The sequence below is a fragment of the Microtus pennsylvanicus genome, chromosome 5 (genome assembly GCF_037038515.1).
Source record: "Microtus pennsylvanicus isolate mMicPen1 chromosome 5, mMicPen1.hap1, whole genome shotgun sequence".
Lineage (NCBI taxonomy): Eukaryota > Metazoa > Chordata > Mammalia > Rodentia > Cricetidae > Microtus > Microtus pennsylvanicus.
In genome coordinates, this window is record NC_134583.1 from 24,217,445 (window position 1) to 24,240,120 (window position 22,676).

The 22,676-nt window shown below is 41.6% G+C and overlaps 1 protein-coding gene across 1 annotated transcript in view; it reads left to right on the top strand.

Moving 5' to 3' along the window:
- The first annotated feature begins 16,817 nt into the window (after positions 1 to 16,817).
- Prex2 (phosphatidylinositol-3,4,5-trisphosphate dependent Rac exchange factor 2) overlaps positions 16,818 to 22,676 on the top strand; it is a 281,271-nt gene continuing 275,412 nt past the window's right edge. Inside the window, exon 1 of the mRNA XM_075971371.1 lies at positions 16,818 to 17,174. Within this exon, the coding sequence (XP_075827486.1) occupies positions 17,058 to 17,174 (117 nt within the window). The 5' untranslated portion in view covers positions 16,818 to 17,057. The remainder of the gene's footprint in view (positions 17,175 to 22,676) is intronic.

A 22,676-nucleotide genomic window follows, 5' to 3' on the forward strand; every position in this document is an offset into this window, starting at 1 on the left:
TCCTCCAATGCCTTGTTGATCTTTACCTGGTTGTTTCCTTTTCTCAGGAATCACTGTTGTAAGCTGCCTGCCTGAAAGTCGGTTCTGAATGCTGCGGTTTCTCTATTCTTTCCTTTCTTCTTCCCTTCCCTTTCCATCGTTTCCTTGTCTTTCCTTTCCATGTGATGTCATGTACAGAACCCAGGTCCCCATTCATCTACGGATGAACAAGTACTCTGTTACTCCATTTTGCCCTCATGCTTTTAATAACATAATTCTTTATTGATTCTTTGGGAATTTTACCTCATGCACCCCAATTCTGCTCACTCCCCATCCCTCCACATCTGCCCCTTATCATAGCATCCCTCCCCCCAAACTGGAACCACCCAAATAATTATTAAAAACAAAACAAAGCAAACAACAACAAAAAACCCTCACCTTGTTCCTCCATCTTTCCTGTTTCTCTAACACCTCTTCATTCATCCTAGTGGTATTGGGAGCTGCAGTGTGTCACAGAGTATACCCTTATGTTCAATCAGCCTTACCTACAAATGTTCATTGCAATGAGTCATTGGTCTGGTTCAAGGCCTCTGGCGCACCATCACCGAAACTCTTCTCGGATATCCTGATGTTGCCCTGAGACACGGAGATCCTGTGGCTATCATTCCCAGGACCAGTCCCTTCATGTACTCCAGCAGATTCTAGATGGGGCAGCTGTTAGGGTGGGCAAACCCAAGGCCCAGGATGGTGGGTCTGGGTGTTAGCTGAACTGATGAGGCTGGACCACTAGGATTGCCCTGGATGTGGAGGCAGCTCTCGTAGGTCCATGCCATCAAGGCAAGCTCTCCCATGCCCATGGTGAGGAGCAGGCCAGCTCTCCTGATGCAGTGTCCAGCAAAGGTAGGGCCAGTAAAGGGCAAGACACTCATGATCCTTCTGCCTCTGCCTCCCCAGGGCTGGGCTCATAGGCATGAACCACTGTATCTGGCTTTCTTCTTTTTTTTCATGAGGTTTGAGGGCTGTTAGTTATGTTCCAGCATATAAACATTTCCCATTTTAGATTTTTCATTATGACATCTAAGAATAACTTATGTTTATAGTCTAATTAATACTTTTCTTAAATAGTATGTGCTATGATTTCTAACATTAGAATTGAATACATTTCCTATCTTGACTTCTTGCTAGCATTTAATCAAGCACTTTTTTGCATGCCTATCTTTTTGAAATGTAAACAAACCTCCTTGATTATAGAATACAATTATACAACAAAACAATTTTATTCTTTCCTTCATGTTCAGCATTTACTGACTTTTCTGGCTAAGCCATTTGTGATTACTTTGACAAAACACCTTAAAGTAATTTCAAAGAGCACACTTTTCTTTCTCATTCTTCTGGAGGTTGGGCAACCTAAGATCAACGTACTGGTAGCTTTGGAGCCTGGTGAGAATCCCTGCTCCAAAGGGATTCATACTATTCACTCAAATATTGGAAGCAGACGTCTCAACCGGCCTTCTTTTATAAGGAAGTAACTCTATCAATGAAGGCAGGGTTCTCATGACCTAATTATCACTTCATCATCCTACCTCTGAATAGTATCACCTGGGGCCAGGTTTCAATAGATGAATTATGGATTGGGGGCACACAAGGAACACTAGCTACTTGTCACATTGCTGTGACAAAATTGCTGACAAGAAGTTAGCTCAAGAGAGGAATAGTTCTTTTTTTTTTTGGCTCACAGTTTTAGGGAACACAGTCCATCATGGTTGGGGAGTCAACGACATAAGAGTGTAAGCCACTGGTCACATTGCTCCCACAATAAGGAATCCCAAGGAGATGGAGGCTTGTGCCCAGCTAACTTTCTCCCATTTTTGAAGTCTGAGACTTTATTCCTTAGAATTGTGAGGCCTGTATCATAGTAGGTCTTCCTTAATTAACCCAAGCTGATCATTCTGATGTATGGTGTATGCCTGATGGTTTGTTGTCTTGGTGAGTCTTGGTCTTGTCAATCTGACAGTAAATGCTACCTCTGCATATCCATAGCAGTTACCATATGGATCAATCTTTGAAATGGAAATGGGGTTTCTACTTTACAAATCCCCAGGTCTCACTAGGACAATGTTTGCAGACTAAATGTTTCAGTCAAGGCCCTGGGATAAAGCAGATGACACCATCAGCTGGAATTTTTAAGGAGAAATGCATGGCAGAGTGAATGTTTTCAGTGGGGTAGAGAGAGTGAAGGGACTCACTCACAGAGGGTGTGAAAACACTCTCAAGAGCTAATGACAGCCGCAATCTGTCACCACTTGTGAGAGGATGCACAGAACACTATCCGTATACTCATTTTACACATGCAGATATAATATAAAAAGTTAGCAAAGTAGCAAAGTAAATTCATTGAGTGGGGGCCGGATTTCAAAAGAGAACTATGATTCAAACAGATGACTTTACGATGTGAGAAGAGAGAGAATGGGAGCAGAGAGAAACATGTCTGTGGCTTTGTGAACTGACAATGTGCATGGTTCATCTTCTGGTCTAACTAGAGGCCACTGAAGCAGATGTAGACATTAGACAGCTCCTAAAGGACTATGGGGTCCCATCTGCCTTATTCCTATGTTCTGAATTTGACCTAATCTTGGTTGGAGTGCAATGAGAAGTCTCTACATGGCCATTCCTTCTGTGGTGGCTACAGGGGACTTCTGCCAAGCATGTGATAGGTGTCCAGGAGAGGGAGAGAGGAAGTTACAGTTTCTTTTCAGGCCCTTTCTCTGAAATGTCATCATCATCATCATCATCATCATCATCATCATCATCCCCATTGTTCTGTTAGTAAAGACAGTTATCTAAGATTATAAATTAAGAAAATTCAAAAATGTGTCCACCACCATATATGCTTTCCTATGTAAAAATCTAGAGGCTCCTCAATAGAAAAAAAAAAACCTGAACAGTTAAACAAAACCCATGCCCACCACAATATCCACCTTATCTATGATCTGCTGGAGCAAGGGAAAGTCTTGCAAACTCAGAACTGCAGGATCTCCACGACACAGGGCAACAAGAGGAAAACCAAGAAGAGTTCCAGTGAGGGCCCAGCATTGATAGTGTAGCAGAAATCAGAGACCTTGAACCAGGCCAATGACTATGCAATGAACACTTGCAAGTAAAGATGTATGGACAAAAGTGTTTACTGCATGACTCACTATGTCACACTACAGTTTCCATGTTGAGATTCCCTTTTCCCACTTTTTCCCTTAAATTGTGTCAGGGATGGGGTGGCTGCAAGGGCAAAGAGCAGATACTCAGGAATGGGAAATGAATTGTTGAGATGCACGATGTGAAAGACAATAAATAAAAAGAAAATTTAAAAAGAAGAAAATCTGTAGAAAATAAACAAACAAGCAAACAAACAAAGACACATCAGAGAAAGATTTAAAAATGTCTTGGGTCCAAGTACAAGAGCAGCATCTATGGAGAGGAATAATCAGAGTTGTGTAATTCAGTTTCTACCTCTATCCCAAATGTCAGAGATAAACTAACTCAGAAGAACACTTATTTGGCTCCCTGCTTTGGAGGTTTCAGTTTATGACCCTTGGCTCCTGCTGGTTTCAGGCTGCAGTGAGCAGCAGACTGTAGCAGGTCACATGAGAGAACACTGCTGACCTTCTGTGGAAACATCCCAGACCCAATCTGCTATTATACACAACATCATCAAACACAGGAAAAGTCACAGAAAGATTAGAGTATAAACTAAGTCTCTCACTATATAAATGGAAAAAATGGCAAAGACATTGATTAAAATAAATGTAACAACCAAGAGAAACATAATAATTGAACACTTTAGAGATGAAAGAATGTAGATATAGATATATTGAGACAGTGTTTCAGTATGTGATCCTGACTGGCCTAGAACTCAGAGATCCATCTGCTGAATGCTGAATGCTGGGACTAAAGGTGTGTGTCACTATGCTCAGCAAAGAATGATTTTTGATTCAAGAAATAGAAAGTCTATAAAAAACAGACAGAGAAAAAGAGAGAGGTTTAAAAGAAATAATCCAAATAATCCAGAGGTCAGATGTGACAAATCCTTTCTTTGATAAAATCTCTCAGGATCCCAGCAAATAATTGCACATCTTATTTATGTAAATACAGTCTTGAAACCTGGTTCGTCACAACTACAAATAAAGACAACATTCCTAAACGTTTTCCAGTAGATAAAGTAGACCTGTACAGGATATACGATTAAGGTAGCAATGACTCTGACCACCAACACTAACTGAGCAATAGGCTCAAAACTCTAATGTGCAATACATTAGCCTAACACTCTCACAACATGTCAACAGAACATGATGAAAAAATTATATTTTATTTTAAAATGGTGATGAAATCCAGGGTCTCGGTATGCTAGAAAAGCTGTCAACATTGAGTTACACATTCAACCACAAATTACTTTTTGTTGTTGTTGTTGTTTTTCAATATAAGGTTTCTCTGTGTAACAGATCTGGCTGTTCTGAAACTCACAGAGATCTGCCAGCTTCTTCCAACTGCTGATATTGCAGGCATTTGCAACCACTGCCTGAATCACAAATTGCATTTGAGACAATCAGAAGACAGAAAAATTGTGTCTAGAGACTTGCTTTTTTTCCCCTCAGGATTATTTATTATGTATACAGTGTTCTGCCTGCATGTATGTTTGTACACCAGAAGAGGGCACTAAATCTCATTACAGATGGTTGTGAGCCACCATGTGGTTGCTGGGAATTGAGATCAGGACCTCTGGAAGAGCAGCCTGTGCCTTTAACCTCTGAGCCATCTCGCCAGCCTCCCTAAAGACCCTTTCTAAGGATGTTATTTCACAAACAGTAAAGCCAAGTGTGTGTAGATGTCAAGGATTTTCAGTTGAAAATTTTCAATTGTGCCCAATCCAAAAATGTTGGAGACCTAAATGCCAGTACTACAGACACAGAAAGTCTTTGAAGATTGTCAATTTGGGTTCAGATCATTAAGATGGGTCCAAGTTCAAAATGTCAGTGCCCTTATAAAAAGGAAACATTTAAATCCCGTTGAGAGCAACGTGAAGACATGGGGACGGTACCCTGTGTAAAGCAAAAACTGTTTGAGGCTATGAGAAGCCAGGAGAGGTGTGGACAGAATTTTTCTTACACTCTTCAGAAAGGTCTTAACTATGAAGACCTGGTGTAGGAGGGTCTTCTTTCTATGTGTTGCTTTCATTGATTGAATAAAGAAAACTGTCTTGGCCTTTGATAGGGCAGCCCTTAGATGGGTGGAGAATACAGAACTGAATTCTGGGAGGAAGAAAGCAGGGTCAGAGAGAGCCGCCATGGAGCCAGCCACCAGGTCAGACATGCTAAATCTTTCCTAGTAAGCCACAACCTCATGGTGAACACAGATTATTAGAAATGGGTTGAATCAAGATGTGAGAGTTAGCCAATAAGAGGCTAGAATTAATGGGCCAGGCAGTGTTTAAATGAATACAATTTCTGTGTGGTTATTTCAGGGGTTAAGCTAGCTGGGCAGATGGGAGCCGGGCGGCGGGAAGCAGCCTGCCGCTCCTTTACAACAAAGACCTCTTGGTCTTGACTTCTAATCTCTAGCATTATAAGGCACTGGTACTGGGCTATGGCAGCCCTAGACAATGAATATCAAGAGAAAACTTTTCTGATACAATAAAGGATTAACTGACACAGAGGCCTTAGGAAAACAATACCAGGATGATTATATCTATTAGATCATTAAACTATCAGCCCTGATTAGGAATGGAATCAGAGGACTCCAAGAAGACTGAAAAGCTTAACAGAAGCAATACAAATAAACTCTAATGCAGAGGAAGAGATAATGTTCTTAACTCATGAAGAAAGGTCATGTTTCTCCTTTCCAGTTAGGATCTACCAAAAATAGAAAGCAAAAAATAAAAAAAACAATATGGTTGTTAATAAATTTATAATTTAATTAATGAAGGAAATAAAAAATAATGCATGCCTTTTAGCAGTTGATGAGTTATGAAGTAGATTCCAGTTACCTTAGACATGGTCCCTTGAAGGTCATGAAGTTATGACTTTGGACTCAGAGAGAATGAGATGCAATCTTATCCCATGTTAAAATAATTCTAAACATGTACCCTGTTTGTTAGTTTATGACTTCAGGAAGAAACATAGTGACTTACTTGTGGTTACAGAAAATATAATATGTATCACCAAATCTTATAATATAAAAATAATTTTAAAAAACAAACTTAGAGTTAGCTGTTATGAGAGGTGAGAGCAGAAAGCAGGGTGGAATTTTGATATTCTCATTTAGTCCACATACTGGTCCAGAAACATTGTCTAAGTCCTCAAAATAAGAAATAGGAGCTTGAGTTGTGTGTCCAGTTCAAAGTTATCAGTGTAAGAATTATTATTTCATTATACAAAATGGTACAACTCTCCACAACTTGCTAAAAAGCCTTTGTGAGACAGTTCCATCTAGGATTTACCTAACAGTGTGAAACAAAGTATGTTTCCAGGAAGAGTATGAGCAAGGTAGCTATGCCTACGGCCTCTGTACCTATCCTACTTTTACTGGAGGTTCCCATTAAATAAATATAGAGCAAGAAAGGGAAATAGAATATGTATATTGGGAGGAGAAAAATACATAATTATCCACTCTGGTTCTTTCAGGAGGTCCTGAACTTAAATGGGTTTGTGAGAAGCATGCTATGAGTTGCTTAATGGCGACATAGACCAGCTGTGTCCCTGGAGCTAGGGTGGTAAGCATGACTTGCAAAAGTACATATGAAATCCAAAAGTATCAACAAAACAAGTTCCTAACCCTAAAACTAATTTATAGTAAAATTACAGGAAGGAAAATGCTACATAAAGGTAAACAGCTTCCTTCTATGCTGTCAGTAAGTGATTAGGATTAAAACATATGTGCACTAAAACAGAAGGAAAAGAAAAATTTCTTCGAATCTCAACCTAGAAAGATGTACAAAATCACTAATTGGGAAAACATGTAAAGCCCTAGTGAAAGAATCATAGAGAAGGTGAGGTAAGCAGTCCTTGTGGATGGAAAGGAAGACACAATAGCATGGGGGCAAAATTTTTAATCACCATAGATAGAACAAGATAATCTCGATAAAGTTAAATTTAAACATGATCTAGCCATAAATCCAGGCCTACAGAAGTGCTAGAAGGAATAATCAAACCCAAGATTAACTACATTCATGGAAATACAAGCAGTAAATAATTTCACAACAGGAAATAAAATAATAGTAAGGAAAACACACACACACAATACATTTCTTTCTCAGCAGCTCACAGAGCATTCTCTGAAATTGAACACATACTCAGTCACAAAGCTATTCTCAACTGACAGAACAAAAGAGAAAGAACCCCTTGCATCCTATCAGACACCATGGATTAAAACTGGATTTCAACAACATAACCAGCAGAAGGTCCACATATTCATGGCAGCTGAACAACTATCACTGAATGACTACTGTGTCAAGACAGAAATAAAGAAACTGAAGACTTTCTAGAATTCAATGAAAATGAATGCACAACATACAAAACCTTATGGGACGCCATGAAATCAATGCTAACAGGAAAACTGATAGATAGCACTAAGTGCCTTTATAAAGAAATTGGACAGATCTCACACTAGCAACTTAACAGTAGACCTGAAAATTCTAGAACAAAAAGAAACAAACATACCTAAAAGGAACCAGTGGCAGAAAATAATCAAATTGAAATCAATGAAATAGAACCAACAATAACAATACAAAGAATCAATGAAACAAAGAGTTGATTCTTTGAGAAAATCAACATGATAGAAAAATCCTTATCCAAACTAACTAAAAGACAGAGGGTATATCTAAATTAGCAGAATCAGAAATGAAAAGAGAGACATAAAAAAGATACAAAATAAATCTGCAGAATCATTAGGTTATAGTCCAAAATCCTGTACTCCACATAATTAGAAAATCTAAAAGAAATGAATAATTTTCTTGGTAGTTACTACATACCATAGTTAAATAAAAATCAGATAAACTACTTAATTAGACCTAGAACCCCTAAGGAAATAGAAATAGTCATTAAAATTCTCTCAACCAAAAACAGCAAAGGGCCAAGCAGTTTTAGTAGTGTATTCTATCAAACATTCAAAGAAGAGCCAATACCATTACTCCTGAAATTATTTCAAAATATGGAAACAGAAGGAACATTGCCAAATTCATTTTATGGGGACACAGTCCCTCTGATACCTAAACCACACAAAGATTAGACAAAGAAACTGAATTACAGACCAACTTTTCTTATGAACATTGATCAAACATATACTCAATAAAATACTGGTAAACCAAATCCAAGAGCACATCAAAAAAAAATCATCCAATATGACCAAGTAGGCTTCATCCCAGAGATGCAGGGATGGTTTAACATACAAAAAAATATGTCAATGTAATATACTATATAAACAAACTGAAAGAAAAAAAACCATATGATCATCTCATTAGATGCTGAAAACACCTTTGACAAAACCCAACACTCATTCATGACAAAAGTCTTAGAGAAATCGAGATACAAGGAACATACCTAAGCATAACAAAGGCAATTTACAACAAATCTATAGCTAACATCAAATTAAATGAAGAGAAACTCAAAGCAATTCCACTAATATCAGGAACAAGACAAGGCTGGTCACCCTCTCAGTATCTATTCAATGTAGTATTTGAAGTTCTAGCTAGGCAATAAGACAACAAAAGAAGATCATGAGTACAAAAATTGGAAAAGAAGAAGTCAAAGTACCTTAATTTGCAGATGATATGACAGTATGCATAAGCAAACCCACTAATTCCACCAGGGAACTCCTACCCTACAGCTGATAAGCATCTTAGCAGTGTGGCTGGATACAAGATTATCTTTAAAAAAATATCAGTAGTTTTCCTATATACATATGACAAATGGGCTGAAAAAGAAATCAGAAAAGCAACACTCTTCACAATAGCTGAACTAAAAGTATTCTGTACAATAAAAGAACTTCTGAAGGCATCACCATCCCTGATTTCAAGCTGTATTGCAGAGCTACAGTAATAAAAAAAAAAAACCTCATGGTATTGGCATAAAAACAGACAGGTCGAAAAATGGAACCAACCCAAAGCCCCAGACACAAATCCACACACCTATGGACCGTTTATTTTTGATAAAGACACCAGAAATATACAATGAAAAAAAAAGAAAATATCTTCAACAAATGGTGCTGGTTTAATTGGATGTCAGCCTGTAGAAGAATGCAAATATGTCTATATCTATCACCCTGGAAGAAATGAAAGTCCAGTGGATGAAAGACTCCAACATAAACCCAGATATACTGAACCTGCTAGATGAGAAAGTGGGAAATAGCTTTGAACACATTTACATGGGCGACTACTTCCTGAACAGAACACCAGTAGCACAGGCATTAAGGTCAACAGTTTATAAATGGGACCTCATGAAACTGAAAAGCTTCTGTAAGGCAAAGGATGCTGTCCACAGGACAAAACGGCAGCTTGCACAGTGAGCAAAGGGTTTTGCCAACTGCACATATGACACAGGGCTAATATCCAAAATATATAAAGAACTCAAGAAACTAGACATCATCAAACTAAATAATCCAATTAAAAATGGGGTACAGATCTAAACAGAGAATTCTCAACAGAGGAATCTCAAATGGCTGAGAAGCACTTGGAGAAATATTCAGCACCTTTAGTCATCAGGAAAATGAAAGTTAAAATGACCCTGAGATTGCATCTTATACCTGTCAGAATGACTAAGATCAAAAACACAAGGGAAAGTTCATGCTGGTGAGGATGTGGAACAAGGGGAACACTTCCCCATGGCTGGTGGCAGTGCAAACTTGTACAGTAACGTTGGAGGGCTCAAGGGGGATGCCTGCCTCTCACTGGGAAGGGAAAATAGAATAGATTTTGTGGGCGGACATGAGGGAGGAATGTATAGGAATAGGAGGGATCAGTGGAGGGAAAGAGTACTGGGGGAGATGATTAGAATGGGGGGCTATTTAGGGAGTGAGGTAGAAACCTAATGCAATGGAAACTCCCAGGAATTTATGAGGGTGACCCTATTGAAGACTCCTAGTAATGGGATAAAGAACCTGAACTGGTCATTTTACATAACCAAATTAGTATCTAGCATAATCGTCATCAGAAAGGCTTTATCCAGCAACTTATGGAAGTGGATGCAGAGAGCCACAGCGGAGTTCAGGAACCCTGCAAAAGAGGGCAAGGAGGATTATAGGAGCCAGAGTGGTCAAGACAGCACAAGTAAATGGCCCATAGAGTCAACTAACCAGGGCCAATAGAGGCTCACAGAGATTGAAGTGACAATCAGGAAGTCTGTATCAATCTGATCCACATCCTCTGCATATATGTTATGGTTGTGTAGCTTGGGGTTTCTGTGGTACTACTAACATAGGAGAGGGAGCTGTCTCTGACTCTTTTGCCTGCTTTTGGGATCTTTTCCTCCTACTGAGTTGCTCTGTCCAGCCTTAATACGAGGGGATGTGCCTAGTTTCATATGATTTGATATGTCATGTTTAATTGCTATCCTTGGGAAGCCTGCTCTTTTTCTGTAGAGAAAGGAGGAGTGGATCTGGGGAAGAGGGTGTGTGTGGAGACTTCGAGGAGAAAAGGGAGGGGGAATGCAGTAGAGATGTAATATATGAGAGAAAAAAATTTAAAATCTAATACTCTTTTTATAAACAGCAGCATAAGAAACTGTTTAATGTGTTTTTATTTTATAATGATATGATTCCTGGAATATTCGGGAAGATTCCTTTCCATGTCTAAGGTACGTCTGGCTTATTGAGTGCATATTTTGGTGAAGTTTTATCTTTGTGCTTTAGTAGCTGTAATTTCGTTCCTAATTATCATCAGGCATTCTTTGTGTCTTATTGTTGGCTTGAGAATAGAATAGATGAGTTTGAATAAGTCATTAGAATAACACTTCTTTGATAAGACAATGAAATAAGTACATTTTTCATTTATTCTTTTTCATTAAGCAGGCTCACAATCTGTAATGAAGATGCTTTTCATATAAAGCATTTTTTTTCTCTAAGGAAACCAAAGGAACATTTATATTTGCTTCTCCTATTGAAGAATGGATACAGGAGAAGCAGAAAACAAAGTCGGACTCATCCTTATTTAGTACTGCCATGACAAAATCCCGTGAGACTAGAGGAGTATCAGTGAGTGCTCCTTTTTCCCATCCACTTTATCATGTGTCTTGGGGGTGGGGCAAAGGTTTGTCAAATTACAACGGCAGGCTAGCTTCTGGATAGACGACAGGTCACTTAGATAAAGTCTCCAGCTCATCTTGTCATTGGATCTGCAATTGTAGTAAAGTAATCAATTCTATGGTAGAGAAGAGCTCTACTTAACTGGAAAGCTTAGTGTTTTAGTGTGGAATTCTAGTGACTCCGGGTGTAACCAGAGGTGGTGGGTTATAACTGACATTTCCCTTCAACTTGGAAATAGTGAAGAAAGACCATTCTATTCTCTTTGTTTCATGTCATCTGGTGACCACCGAACCAGTTCTATACATGCTCAGATCAGCTTGGTACAGAAACAGTTGACGAGATCTTCTTTTTTCTGGTTCTCTGGCTCAAATCCCATCTGGGAAAACTACTCAGCATTTATGTGTGAGAAATAAGGAAACACGGGGACACATTTTTTTTCTTTTGGTCGGGAAACTCTTGTCAATGAGTTAATAAATGAATTCTAGAGAACATCAACTTTTAGAAATATGCCATGGAGAACGTGGCATGGAAGGGTCAGAGAATCAAAGGGAAGCTGGGGCAATGTCATGACCACAGAAAGCAGAGTCTCTTAGCCATTGTTCTATTGCTGTGAAAAGACACCATGACCAAGGCAACTCTTATAAAAGAGAACATTTATTTGGGACTTACAGTTTCAGAGATTTAGTACACTATCAATATGGTGGGAATCACAGTGGCATGCAGACAGATATGATACTGGAGAAAGAGCTGAGAGTTCTACATCTGGATCCTTGGGCAGCAAGAAAAGAGCCACTGGGTCTGGCTTCAACTTTTGAAATCTCAAAGCCCACCCAAGTGACACACTTCCACCACCAAGGCCATACCTACTCTAACAAGGGTAGGACGCTTAATCCCTCCCAAGTAGTGCTAGTCTCTGGTGACTAAAGAATCAAAGTTATGAATTTGGGCGGGGGGGCATCATTCTTATTCCAGTCACCACACAGAGCAAGGGAGGTTTTCTCCCGTGAGAGACAACACTGAAAAGCTGGTGGAAGGTCACATAGCGCAGGGAATGAACAGCCTTCAATGAAAGGAGAAACAGAGACAAAGTGACAGTGACAGGTCAGGAGTCCTGGCAGCAATGGGAGAGAAGCCACATTCAGGGGTTGGAGAAAGAAAGGGAGGTAAAGGAATGAAGAAAATGAATTATTGCCACAAAAAATTTCAGCCAGGCCATGGTATAGCACGCCTTTAATCCCAGCACTCTGGAAGCAGAGACAGGCAGTTCTCTGGGAGTTCAAGGCCAGCCTGGTCTACAGAGCTAGTTCCAGGGCAGGCTCCAAAGCTGCAGAGAAACCTTGTCTTGAAAAAACAAAACAACAAAACAAAAATCAGTGATTGATTAAACATACATTATCTTTATACAGTTCCGAAGGCTGGAGGGACAATGTAAATCGTGACACATTAAAATCAAGGTGCTAACATGGCTACATTCTTTTAGATTTTGTAAGATCCTTGCTTCTCCCAAATCCTAGAGGCTACCCATGGTCCTTGGCTTGTGGTCCCCTTTACCCACCTGCAACGCCAGCACCGCTGCATCTTGTGTCGTTCCTCCATAGCAGCATTTCCCATTGTAATCACACCCGGTAAGGGTTTCTGCTTTTAAGTCATGTAGATTGGTTATAGTGTGGTATGCCAATAATCATTTCCACCACTCTGGAGATTGAGGTAAGAGGATTAAGAGTTTGAGACCATCTGGGGCTAAATAGTGAGTTTTAAGCTAGCCTGGGCCATATAGCAAAATTGTTTCAAAACAAACCAACAGAATGTATTTTCAAACGTTAGAATGTTTCCCTCATGGTTTATATCCAAGAGAAGCCCCCTTTGCCATCGCCTTACATTGATAACACCTATGTGCAATGGCCTTTTATCTTGAAAGCAACAGTCTCAGTTATGGGCATGTGGATGCGGGTATGTTTATGAGTGGCAGCATTAATTTCTCCATTAAAGACAATGTAGAGAGCTCTTAAGACATTTTTTTGAGGGAGGAGAGAGATGCAGAGTAGTTTGAAGATCTGTAAGGTGTAGAGACCTATTTTTAGGGGTGAACCAGAGGCTCTGGAGGGAGATGGACATGGCAAGGATGATGTTGTTCTGAGATTAATAAGAGACTCACTGGTTGCTTCTTTACTGGGATGTTAATAGTTAGCTTTCCCTAATGAGAATGTGATTTCTAATGTCATCTTAGACGGGGTTAAGTGAGTGGCTTGTTCTTAATCAAGTTCATTTAGAGAGAACTCCAGAATCTTGCTAAAGTCCATCATTCAAAGATTTGGTTTGTTCTCTGTGTCCCACAATATTACATCAGAAATTGAAATATGACTCACGAGCACTATATTTTATCATTTAAGCTATTCACCTGCTCAATCGCCTCTATGAGTTAAGATAGAACTAATCATATGCTTCAAAGTATGGTGCGTTTGATCTGACCAAATTATCAACGAACTAAAGAGGAAGCAACTGAGAAATTAAGCATGAACTACAACCAAGTTTATAGTCTTAGAAATCACCTCTTGATCAAGCCTGCTAGGCATGCATCAATGCACCTCCATTATATCTGTTAACATGGCGTGGAGTGTTAACATGGCGTGGAGTCATCAACGAGAGACCACAGTCTTTAAGGAACTATCAAAGAACAGTTGATGATCGTGTAGTAAAGCAATCTTTTCATTTGTTTTTAAGTTGACAATTCTTTTACACAGACAACAGTATTGAAATGTGGAAGAGACAAATATGACTCCCTCCTGAAATGTATCTGTAAAGCTGTCTTCTTGCAAAGAGGCAGCCCTGTATTTCACCTTTTCAGGCCAGTCCTTCTCTGACCAAAAGAGGCCACTGTGCTCTGCCCTTGAGCTCTTTGAACCTTTTAATAGAGTCTAACTGCCCCAAGTTCATGCATATGAAATAAATTTAATGACTGAACTAGTCCAGAACTCAGGCACTTCTATCTTCTTCCCCCCCCCCCATCTCTTTTTTATTTAAGACTTTAACCTCATTAGTATTTCAAGGAAAAACAAAAAAAAAACAACCCAAAACTGGATCCTGTCCATCATCTTGCTTGTTGCTTCCCTTTTCCTGGCAGGCACAGCCTGAAGTTTCAATAGAGGAAGTGGGAAGGGACACAGCACATTCAGAGTCTGTGAAAGACCTTATTTACCATCAAAGTGAAAGTTTCCAGATACTCTAGCCCTGTTTTCTTATGCTCTCAAGTCTTTGATGAGGAATTACGGACTCCAGCCAGGGCTACCGAGGTCTCTGCAAGAGTCTTCTCAGAAGAGAGCTGGCAGAATGCACTCCAAGGTGTCCTGGAGTTGTTCATTAGTTAAAAATGACACTGAGGCATGGACGGAGGAGAAAAGGGGGCAGAAACCACAAACAGCATAATGATTTTTACAGGGCACTTCTGAGATAAATAAAAATGCCACACCATTAAAACATGTATCTTCCTGCTAGCTTCCGTTTACAAAGCAATTCCTGAAGCTTGTCTTTTAGTGGAGTTTCTTAAGGGCCTGATCCTCTCCCTGACTCAACTCTAAGTCTGTAGAAGGTAGATTTCAAATGTTAGCAAGTCCAAGAATCTGTGGCCCTCACTGAAAAAAATATAGGGTTTAATGTCTGAGACAAAAAACCATGAAGAGTAGACTCAGGAACCTTCATTTGCACAGGACCTCAAGTCAGTGTCGTGCAATGGCTGTGACCCACACTCAGAAGTGTTTCTGGCACTCAGGGTTCCTGAGATCTTAGCAGGGCACAGTTTTCATGGGGGTCTTCCAGGTTTGTAGAACAGAGACAAAAGCCTTGGATGGGTAAAAACCTTGGAGACAATTCAGATTCAAATATTTTGTTCTCAGTGAGCTGATCACTCTAGTGGTCTGTACACAGACTAAATGTCTTGATGAAAAAAAAAATTGCAATGTGATTTCTAACTGGGAACAGCTGGCAAGAGAAAACATTCTGCTTCATTCACAGAACTGAATAGAAATCTGTTTGTTTACTTAATTGTTTCACGTGGGAGCAAGAAATGTGCTCACTACCTGTAGCCCACAGAGAGGGTAGACCCTGTTTGAACTTCCCACTAGCTACTATGTGTATTTCCTGAGCCTTCTGGTTTCTTTTGTTCATTGTTTACCAGGTGCTGTGAGGGAGGTCTTTAATGTGCCTTGTCCTTTGTTCTTCTGCCACAGTGTGAAGCTGCCCACATTGTTTGCCCTCAGCTCCTGGCTGCCTCTAAATAGTCAGATGCAAAAGAAAGGGCAAAGCCACCTTTTCCCATCAGCATCCCTCACATCACGGGAATATCGAGTCTTTAACACAAGAAGCATGCATGATTCCTCTTCGTTTGGTGAAAGTCACAATTAAACCTGCAAAAGACTTAGGGGAACTGGAAATTATTTTAATGTAAATACCAAGGAAAATATCTTTAGTTTAGCTCAGGCTGCGGACTCTTGGAACGAGCTTGGCTGCCTTTTCATTGCATCACAAGTGTTTGTTCCACTTATTTAAATGCCATTAACTGAAAGCTGTGTAAATATGTTTTAAGTAGAAAAAAATGACTCTGAAAGTACATGCGGATGAAATCTAGATAGAAATGCAAATGGGTCACTTGGTTTGTTAAATTTATAGGTCTTGGTTCTGTCCCAAGAGAGAAATCAATAAACTTAAATATTGCAATCAAATGCTTTGAACTTTCCATTTTCAAAACCGAAGATTATGACATCTGTCATCTGTATGCTAACTGCCAATCATCTGTCATCTACCTTTAGGTATCACCTGTCAATCATTCACTGTGCATCCTCCCCATTTATCTCCCTGCCCTCTGTCAGTCTTCCGATGACCGCTCAGCGCTCCTATCTTTTAAAATCACTGAAAAAATATAGACACACAGTGGTATTAAAAAGTACTTAACCGGAGTACCACCTATTCTATGTGGAGTCAATGTATGGATAGGGGCTGTCACTTCCCTCTACTTTTCTCATTTATCACTTTAATTGACATTTCCAGCCTCGACAAAAGCTTGTCTGACCTATGAAATAATATTGGTTGCTTTTTTTTTTTTTAAACCAAACCTGTTTTGTACTAACTAAAACCCAAAATCAATGTGTTCCTTGTCAAACGCGGGAGGGTCAATGCTGTGGTTGTTTTTGTTCCCAAGCAGTTATGTAACCGCGGGGACTTGTTTCTTTGCTTTCAGACTTGGTGCAAAACACATTAAAGCTAAACAATGGGCGGGATTCCCAGGAGCAGCCCCAGAGCTGTCTCACAAGTGTCCTCCTAGGTTTGGGAACCTCGGATTAGTTCCGTTCGTGTGTGTGTGTGTGTGTGTGTGTGTGTGTGTGTGTGTGTGTGTGTTTAGTTAGCTGGCACGATACACTTCCCCAGGGTTGTGTTTCCTTTTTCCTGAGATTTGGCTAAGGGTAAAGGGTCGGAGTCACATGGATTGAAGCATTTGATTGATGTCCAAGTCACCGCTGTGACTGCCGGAGCCGCCTCCCCTCGGGTTGGGGCCGCGTGAGGCCAGAGCGGCGGGCCGGGCCGGGATCCGGCTCTCCCGGGAGTGTCCTGCTCCGAGTCCCGCGCCTCCCGCGCGCGTGTCGCAGCTCGAGCAGCCTCCTCTGCCCACGCCCCGGCCTCGGGCCAACATGTGAAGCTGCGCGTCCCGCTCAGACTCCGCGGAGGCGGCAACTTTGCGGGCAGCAGAGGCGGCAGCAGGCGCGGGGCAGCGCACTTGCCCCCAGCCCCGCGCCCGGCCAGCCACCATGAGCGACGAGAGTGCCAAGGACGCGGACAAGCAGCTTCGTCTGCGCGTGTGCGTGCTCAGTGAGCTGCAGAAGACCGAGCGCGACTACGTGGGCACGCTGGAGTTCCTGGTGTCGGTGAGTGACCGGCCCCACACAGGGCACCAGGTCTGGAGCATTGTCTGCGCCAGCACCGGGCACCCGTACGTGTGGCGCGGGGACCCCAGGGATGGGCTCCTGCCTGAACATCCACACAGTGGCCAAGACCATGAAGAACTCGCGTGGGAGAAGTTAACCTGTCCCATCTGCGTTCCATTTTCTTGATCCATCTCCCAGGGCTAATTTCATTGTATCATTTTCTTTATTCTCCCTTTCTCTCCATTCATATTTTGTTTAAAAGCCTTGGTTTCCTGCTTACATTTGCTATCTTCAGGTACATACAGTTTAAAAAGTCCTTGAACGTGGTGAAGCCGGACTCGGTTATTAGATCAACAGCAGTGAAGTCCCTTTAGGTATAATCATTGAAACGTTGGATTCTGAGGGTGGTGGTGGAAGAGAAAGAGCAGCGGGGTCACCATCCCTGGCAGCTGTTGCATATTAAAGCCGCATGTGCGCGCCCGTCCTCCCTCCCTCCAATCGCCTCCTGGTTTGAATCTGCCCTACTCTTGGTTCCCGGTCCCCTGTGCACACCGACCCCCTTGAGAGCCGGGTCCTAAAACTCGCTTTGTGTCTGACAACTTCAGGATTTCGTAGACTGAGCAGGAGGTGTTTCCAGGTCACTGGAATTCTGTTCCAAAAGCATTTCATTCAGTTTCAGACAGGAGAGGAGAAACTGTGGGAATCTGAACTCCTGAGAAGTCACGTAAAGGCGGAATTTTCTTCGCTAACTGGGAGAAAGAAATTTATAGTCAGTCCTGTTGCATCCTGATAACCTGAGAGGGCATCCTTCCAGGAAGGGGTTAGCTTCCCAAACCCTGCCAGACCCTCAAACTTCCCCCTTTCATGGCTGTGTTCCACACCCCCTAGGTTCCGAGGGAAATGTTTCAAATACTGAACTTCCTCCCGAGATTGGTTTGTGCTTGCAGTCACCGTGTAGAAATTCACTCTGTGTTAGGAAGGAAAGAACAATGTCTCGCAAGATGCAAAACACACAGGTTGACCTCTCAAATTCAGTTTCTCCAAGCCTGGGGGGCCCACATTCTTTGAGGAGGCACGGATGTTAAAGAATACCCTGGTAGCTGGTGATGGGTAGGGTCACTGTACGTGATCATGTAGAGATTACGGACAAGAGCATGTTTTAGGGAGGTTTAACTTTTAGTGGCTTCAAATTTGACTTCCATGGAACTTTGTTGGGAACTAAGTCTTTGGCTGTGAAGTGAGTCATTTCTTAGACTCACTTTCTGAAAATAGATGGATAGCGAGACTGCCAATGCTAAATTGCAGAAATAGGCAAGAATTCGGCCCTGTCTCAAAAACTGACTTGTTGATTTTTATTTAAAATGCCAGTTTTCACCGGGCATAGTGGCACAGGCTCTTAGTCCCAGCACTTGGCAGGCAGAGAGAGGCTAATATGAGTTCGAAGCCAGTCTGTCTACCGAGTGAATTTCAGGTCAGCCAGGGTTTCCCAGAGAAGCCCTGTCTCAGAAAATCAAAAAAGAAAGAAATGTGCTGCCAATTTTATAAAATTGACATGGCATATTGGAGTTTTGTAATAGTAAGGACTCTTGTGGTAGAATATGACCGAATAGTCTCACTTGGTGACTGTCTTGTCAAGACATCACTGGCACATTTAAGAAAGAATTTAAGGGGGTAAAAAGAGAAGACGTTTTCGTCTTTAATTCTGTATAGATAAGAAGGCAGAGAGTGACCTAATGTGCTTGAATTTTCTTTCTTGTTTTTGCCTGGGAAATGAAAGTTTGTGCTTCATGAGAAACACTGGAAACCATGTCCAGATTAGTGGCTCCGTAGAACTAAGAGCCAGTGTCTAATGTCCCAGTGTGGGCAACAGTTGGTGTGGCTTGCTTCAGCTTTCAGTCCATGGCTTGGTGCAGGATCATAGAGTGAGTGGGATAGGAGACACAGGGTACTTTCAGGTGTGTGTCCTGTGCACACCCGTGTGTATATGTGTGCATCCCTGTGACTTAAGGCTTTGTGCGAGGAAGGGTCCTTACTTGGTTTAAGGTCTGGCCTCCACCATCTTGAAATTCTTACCAGTGTTATCCTTCCACGTTGGTTTTGCGTGTGACGTCAGTGGAGCAATAGAGCAAGACCCTTGGAGGTCCACGAAAGAGAACCAGTCCTGCATTTCTGCACCTTTGCTAGCCTTTTCCTCCCTGACTTTTGAACAGGGGGTCCTCCTACTTCATGTTCCACTGGCCCTGAAAAAATATATAGCTGTTTCTCAGTGGACCTGTGGTATTGCAGCAGGGTGACCATGGAAGTTATTGTATAGACTGGGACACCTGTGAAGGCCACAAGGAGTGTCATAAGTAGATGTGAGCTGGAATTGTTCCTGGCATGTTGTAGGGCACTGCTATGCCCTGCTATGGGCTCATGAGGCAAGGACTTTGCGTTTTGCATCTTACAGAAATAAATGGCTTTGGTACCTGTTTCCTGTTCAGGCTTTGATATCCCAAAATGTGAGACCTGTCTATGTAACGTCAATTATTCCTCAAATTCTCAGGCTTCTTTGGGCTCACTAATATATATTTAAGTAAGTGAAATGATAGCATTTCTTAGTGGTTCTGTACCTGAGGAGACAGAGGGTATCAGATTTGTCTGTGATCTGAAAATTGTATTAAGTGGTTTGTGTTCCTTCTGCTGATATTACACAGAGCGAGGGATATAGGTTGCCATCATAGTAAAAAAAAAATCCTTTTCTTATTCTTCTACGCCTCTTTCTATATTTCTGGGTCTTTTGGCATGGTGTTCTTTTTTAAAATTAATGTATGTATGTATACAGATATGTATATATTTGTTTATTTTGTGTCTCTGTGTGTATGTATGCATGTGTCTCCATTGCTAAGTCCTCTTGTGGGGTCAGATGACAACTTGAAGCAGTTGGTTGTTTCTTTCCACCATGTGGGTTTGGGGCATCTAATTCTGTTATTTCAAGGCATCAGACTTGGCAGTCCAATATTTTTCCTGCTGAGCTGGCTCACCAGTGGCCTTATTCATGGTATTCTTTATACCCAGTTATCGGTAAGGTGCTGAGAAAACTTTTTATTTCATGCAATAGCCACCATCATTTATGTGGTGCCTTACAGTTCTCACTAAACATTTGCATTTTGTACCCAATTTGATCTCTTAGCTTCTTCCATTGGTGCTCTCTGGAGCTCGGTGGGTGGGTGGGGCTCAGGAGTAGTGAGGGGGATCTGAGTGTTATGGCCTGAGGCTGCCTACCTTGACCCCTCCCCGTGTTATTATTTGTGCCTTTACAAAAGCAGTTGGGTATGCCATTTTTTATCTAGATGATCCGTGTCCAAAGAACCTGGAGGGTTCGTTTACTTCCTGTGTGAGCTTTGTCACTTGTAGGAACTCATGAAAGCAAATGGGCCAGGCAAGCAAAGGAGAATGAAAACGCACCTGCAAACAATCTTTCCTAGTCCAGGCTGGTTCTTCCAGGCCAGTGTGTGCTGATTGGACACCTTGTTCCTAATCCTGTGTTATGGACCAAGTTATCTTCCTTCCTCCCCTAGATTCATCGTTTGAAGTCTTAACGCTGTGTTAAAAGGCTTTAAAGGATGGAAACAAGTTAAAATGAGGCTGTTGGGAAAGCCCTGCTCGGAGGGATTGGGTTCTCAGAAGAGGTGGTTTGAGCACACACAGAGTCACTAGCATGCTTGCCTATGTGCGGAGGTCAGAGCACAGGAGGACACGGAGAGGAGGGGGCCGTTTGCAGATCAAGGAGTGGTTCTAATCCAGAACTTTTCATATTCAGATGTTTGGGGCAATATGTTTTGGTTTAAACTACCAATCCAGTATTTCAACTGGACAGCCTGCCTGGCCCTGTGCAACCTGGGTACTGGAACCTTTACTAAGGGCTCTGAGGGAATGAAGAAGTGGCACCCATACAGTGAAGCTGGGATCAGGGGAGGTTCTCCTACTCTTACCCCAGCCACCCCCCAAAATCTGGAACCTCATTATAAGGTATAGCATGGGGGAGTGGTTAGCTCATCTCAGTGGGAGGTCTCTGGAGGAGAGATGGCTTCAGTACCATCCAGGAGGAGAATGCCATCGTTATTAGTCTTGCCCACACTGATTCATCCTTCGTAAACACTCATATTGGGAGTCCCGAAAAGCTTTGCCATTTCTCTTAAGCCTGGCCATATGGACAATGACTTTGCCAATTTCCCATGGGCCAGCTGGTCTTCGGGTGCTTGATGTGGCCTTCCCACATCAAAATACACATTTGTTCAGAGCTTCCTCTGCTCCCTACAACAGACTGAGAAGACAAATGCTGTTTATGTTAGGTACTGGAGATATAAACAGAAGTTAAACATATTTATTGGAAGAAAAAGGAAGAATGCACAGATAATTGGAGTTGTGTGTTGAGTCCTAATATTAGACCCGTATGTGAAGTGTCATAGAGGTGGCGAGGGACACACTCAGTCTAGGAGTAAGGGCAGTTTTCTATTAGTGGTAGCAGAGCTGTCCCCTGAAGGATGAGTAGGACTGCTAGATTAGGGGGAGAACTGTTTGTCCCCCAGGAGAGGCATTGTGTTGTGGCATTGGTGTGGCACCCTGGCAATGCTGCCCCTCTCATTATGATTGGAGATAAAAAGTCTTGCATGCTTTGTGGTTCCTGGTGGAGATGAAATAAGTTGGTCCAGTTGGAGGAAAGTTCCATTCTTAAGTGTTTCTACAGTAACTATAGGCATTAAAGATCAACCATGAAGGGACACTGGGTGAGCCGTTCAGAGAATGGCAAGGCACCGAGTAGGGGTCAGGGTTTCATTTGTAGATTTGATTCCTTCTTCCCTTTACTCCTTCCCCCAATGTGTTAGTCTCAAAGCATGTCTGACAGCAAAGTCTCCTTCTTAATCCTTTCCATCTGACACAGGTTAGAAGTTTAGCTAAGTTGGTACTGTTTGCTGAGGGAGAGCACTGGTCAGTAACCACAGAGGTTTCAGGAAACAATAGCATTTTCTAGATCGTGCGAGACAGATATTTGGATTCCCTTTGAGGTGGGACTGCTGTCCGGGCCTGTTTGGCTCCTAAGCTTTGAGATTAAAGTTCTCCTTTATAATCTTCCTGGATGAGACTCCTATCTGACCCCTGGGGTCTTTGAGTACTTGTGATTCTCCTAACAGTGTGTTGGGGAGGCATGGCACCAGCAACCAACATGTGATAAGTCAGAGACTATGTTTTTTATAGAGGTTGTCATTTAGACTGTTGGTTTCAACTATGTACCCTAGCATAGAGTGATGCCGTTGGTATAAGAATAGTATCTATAGGGTTCAGTTTTGTTTCTTAGAAAGAGAATCTGCCCACAGAGTTGAGAAACAAGAGGTTATCCATTAGCTATTTTTTCCATTGTGTTAGTTCCCGTAACAAATCTACAATGTCTGATGTAAGATGGAAGGAACAGAGATGATTAAAAACTAACAAACAACAGCAGCAAAAACCAAAAAACAACCT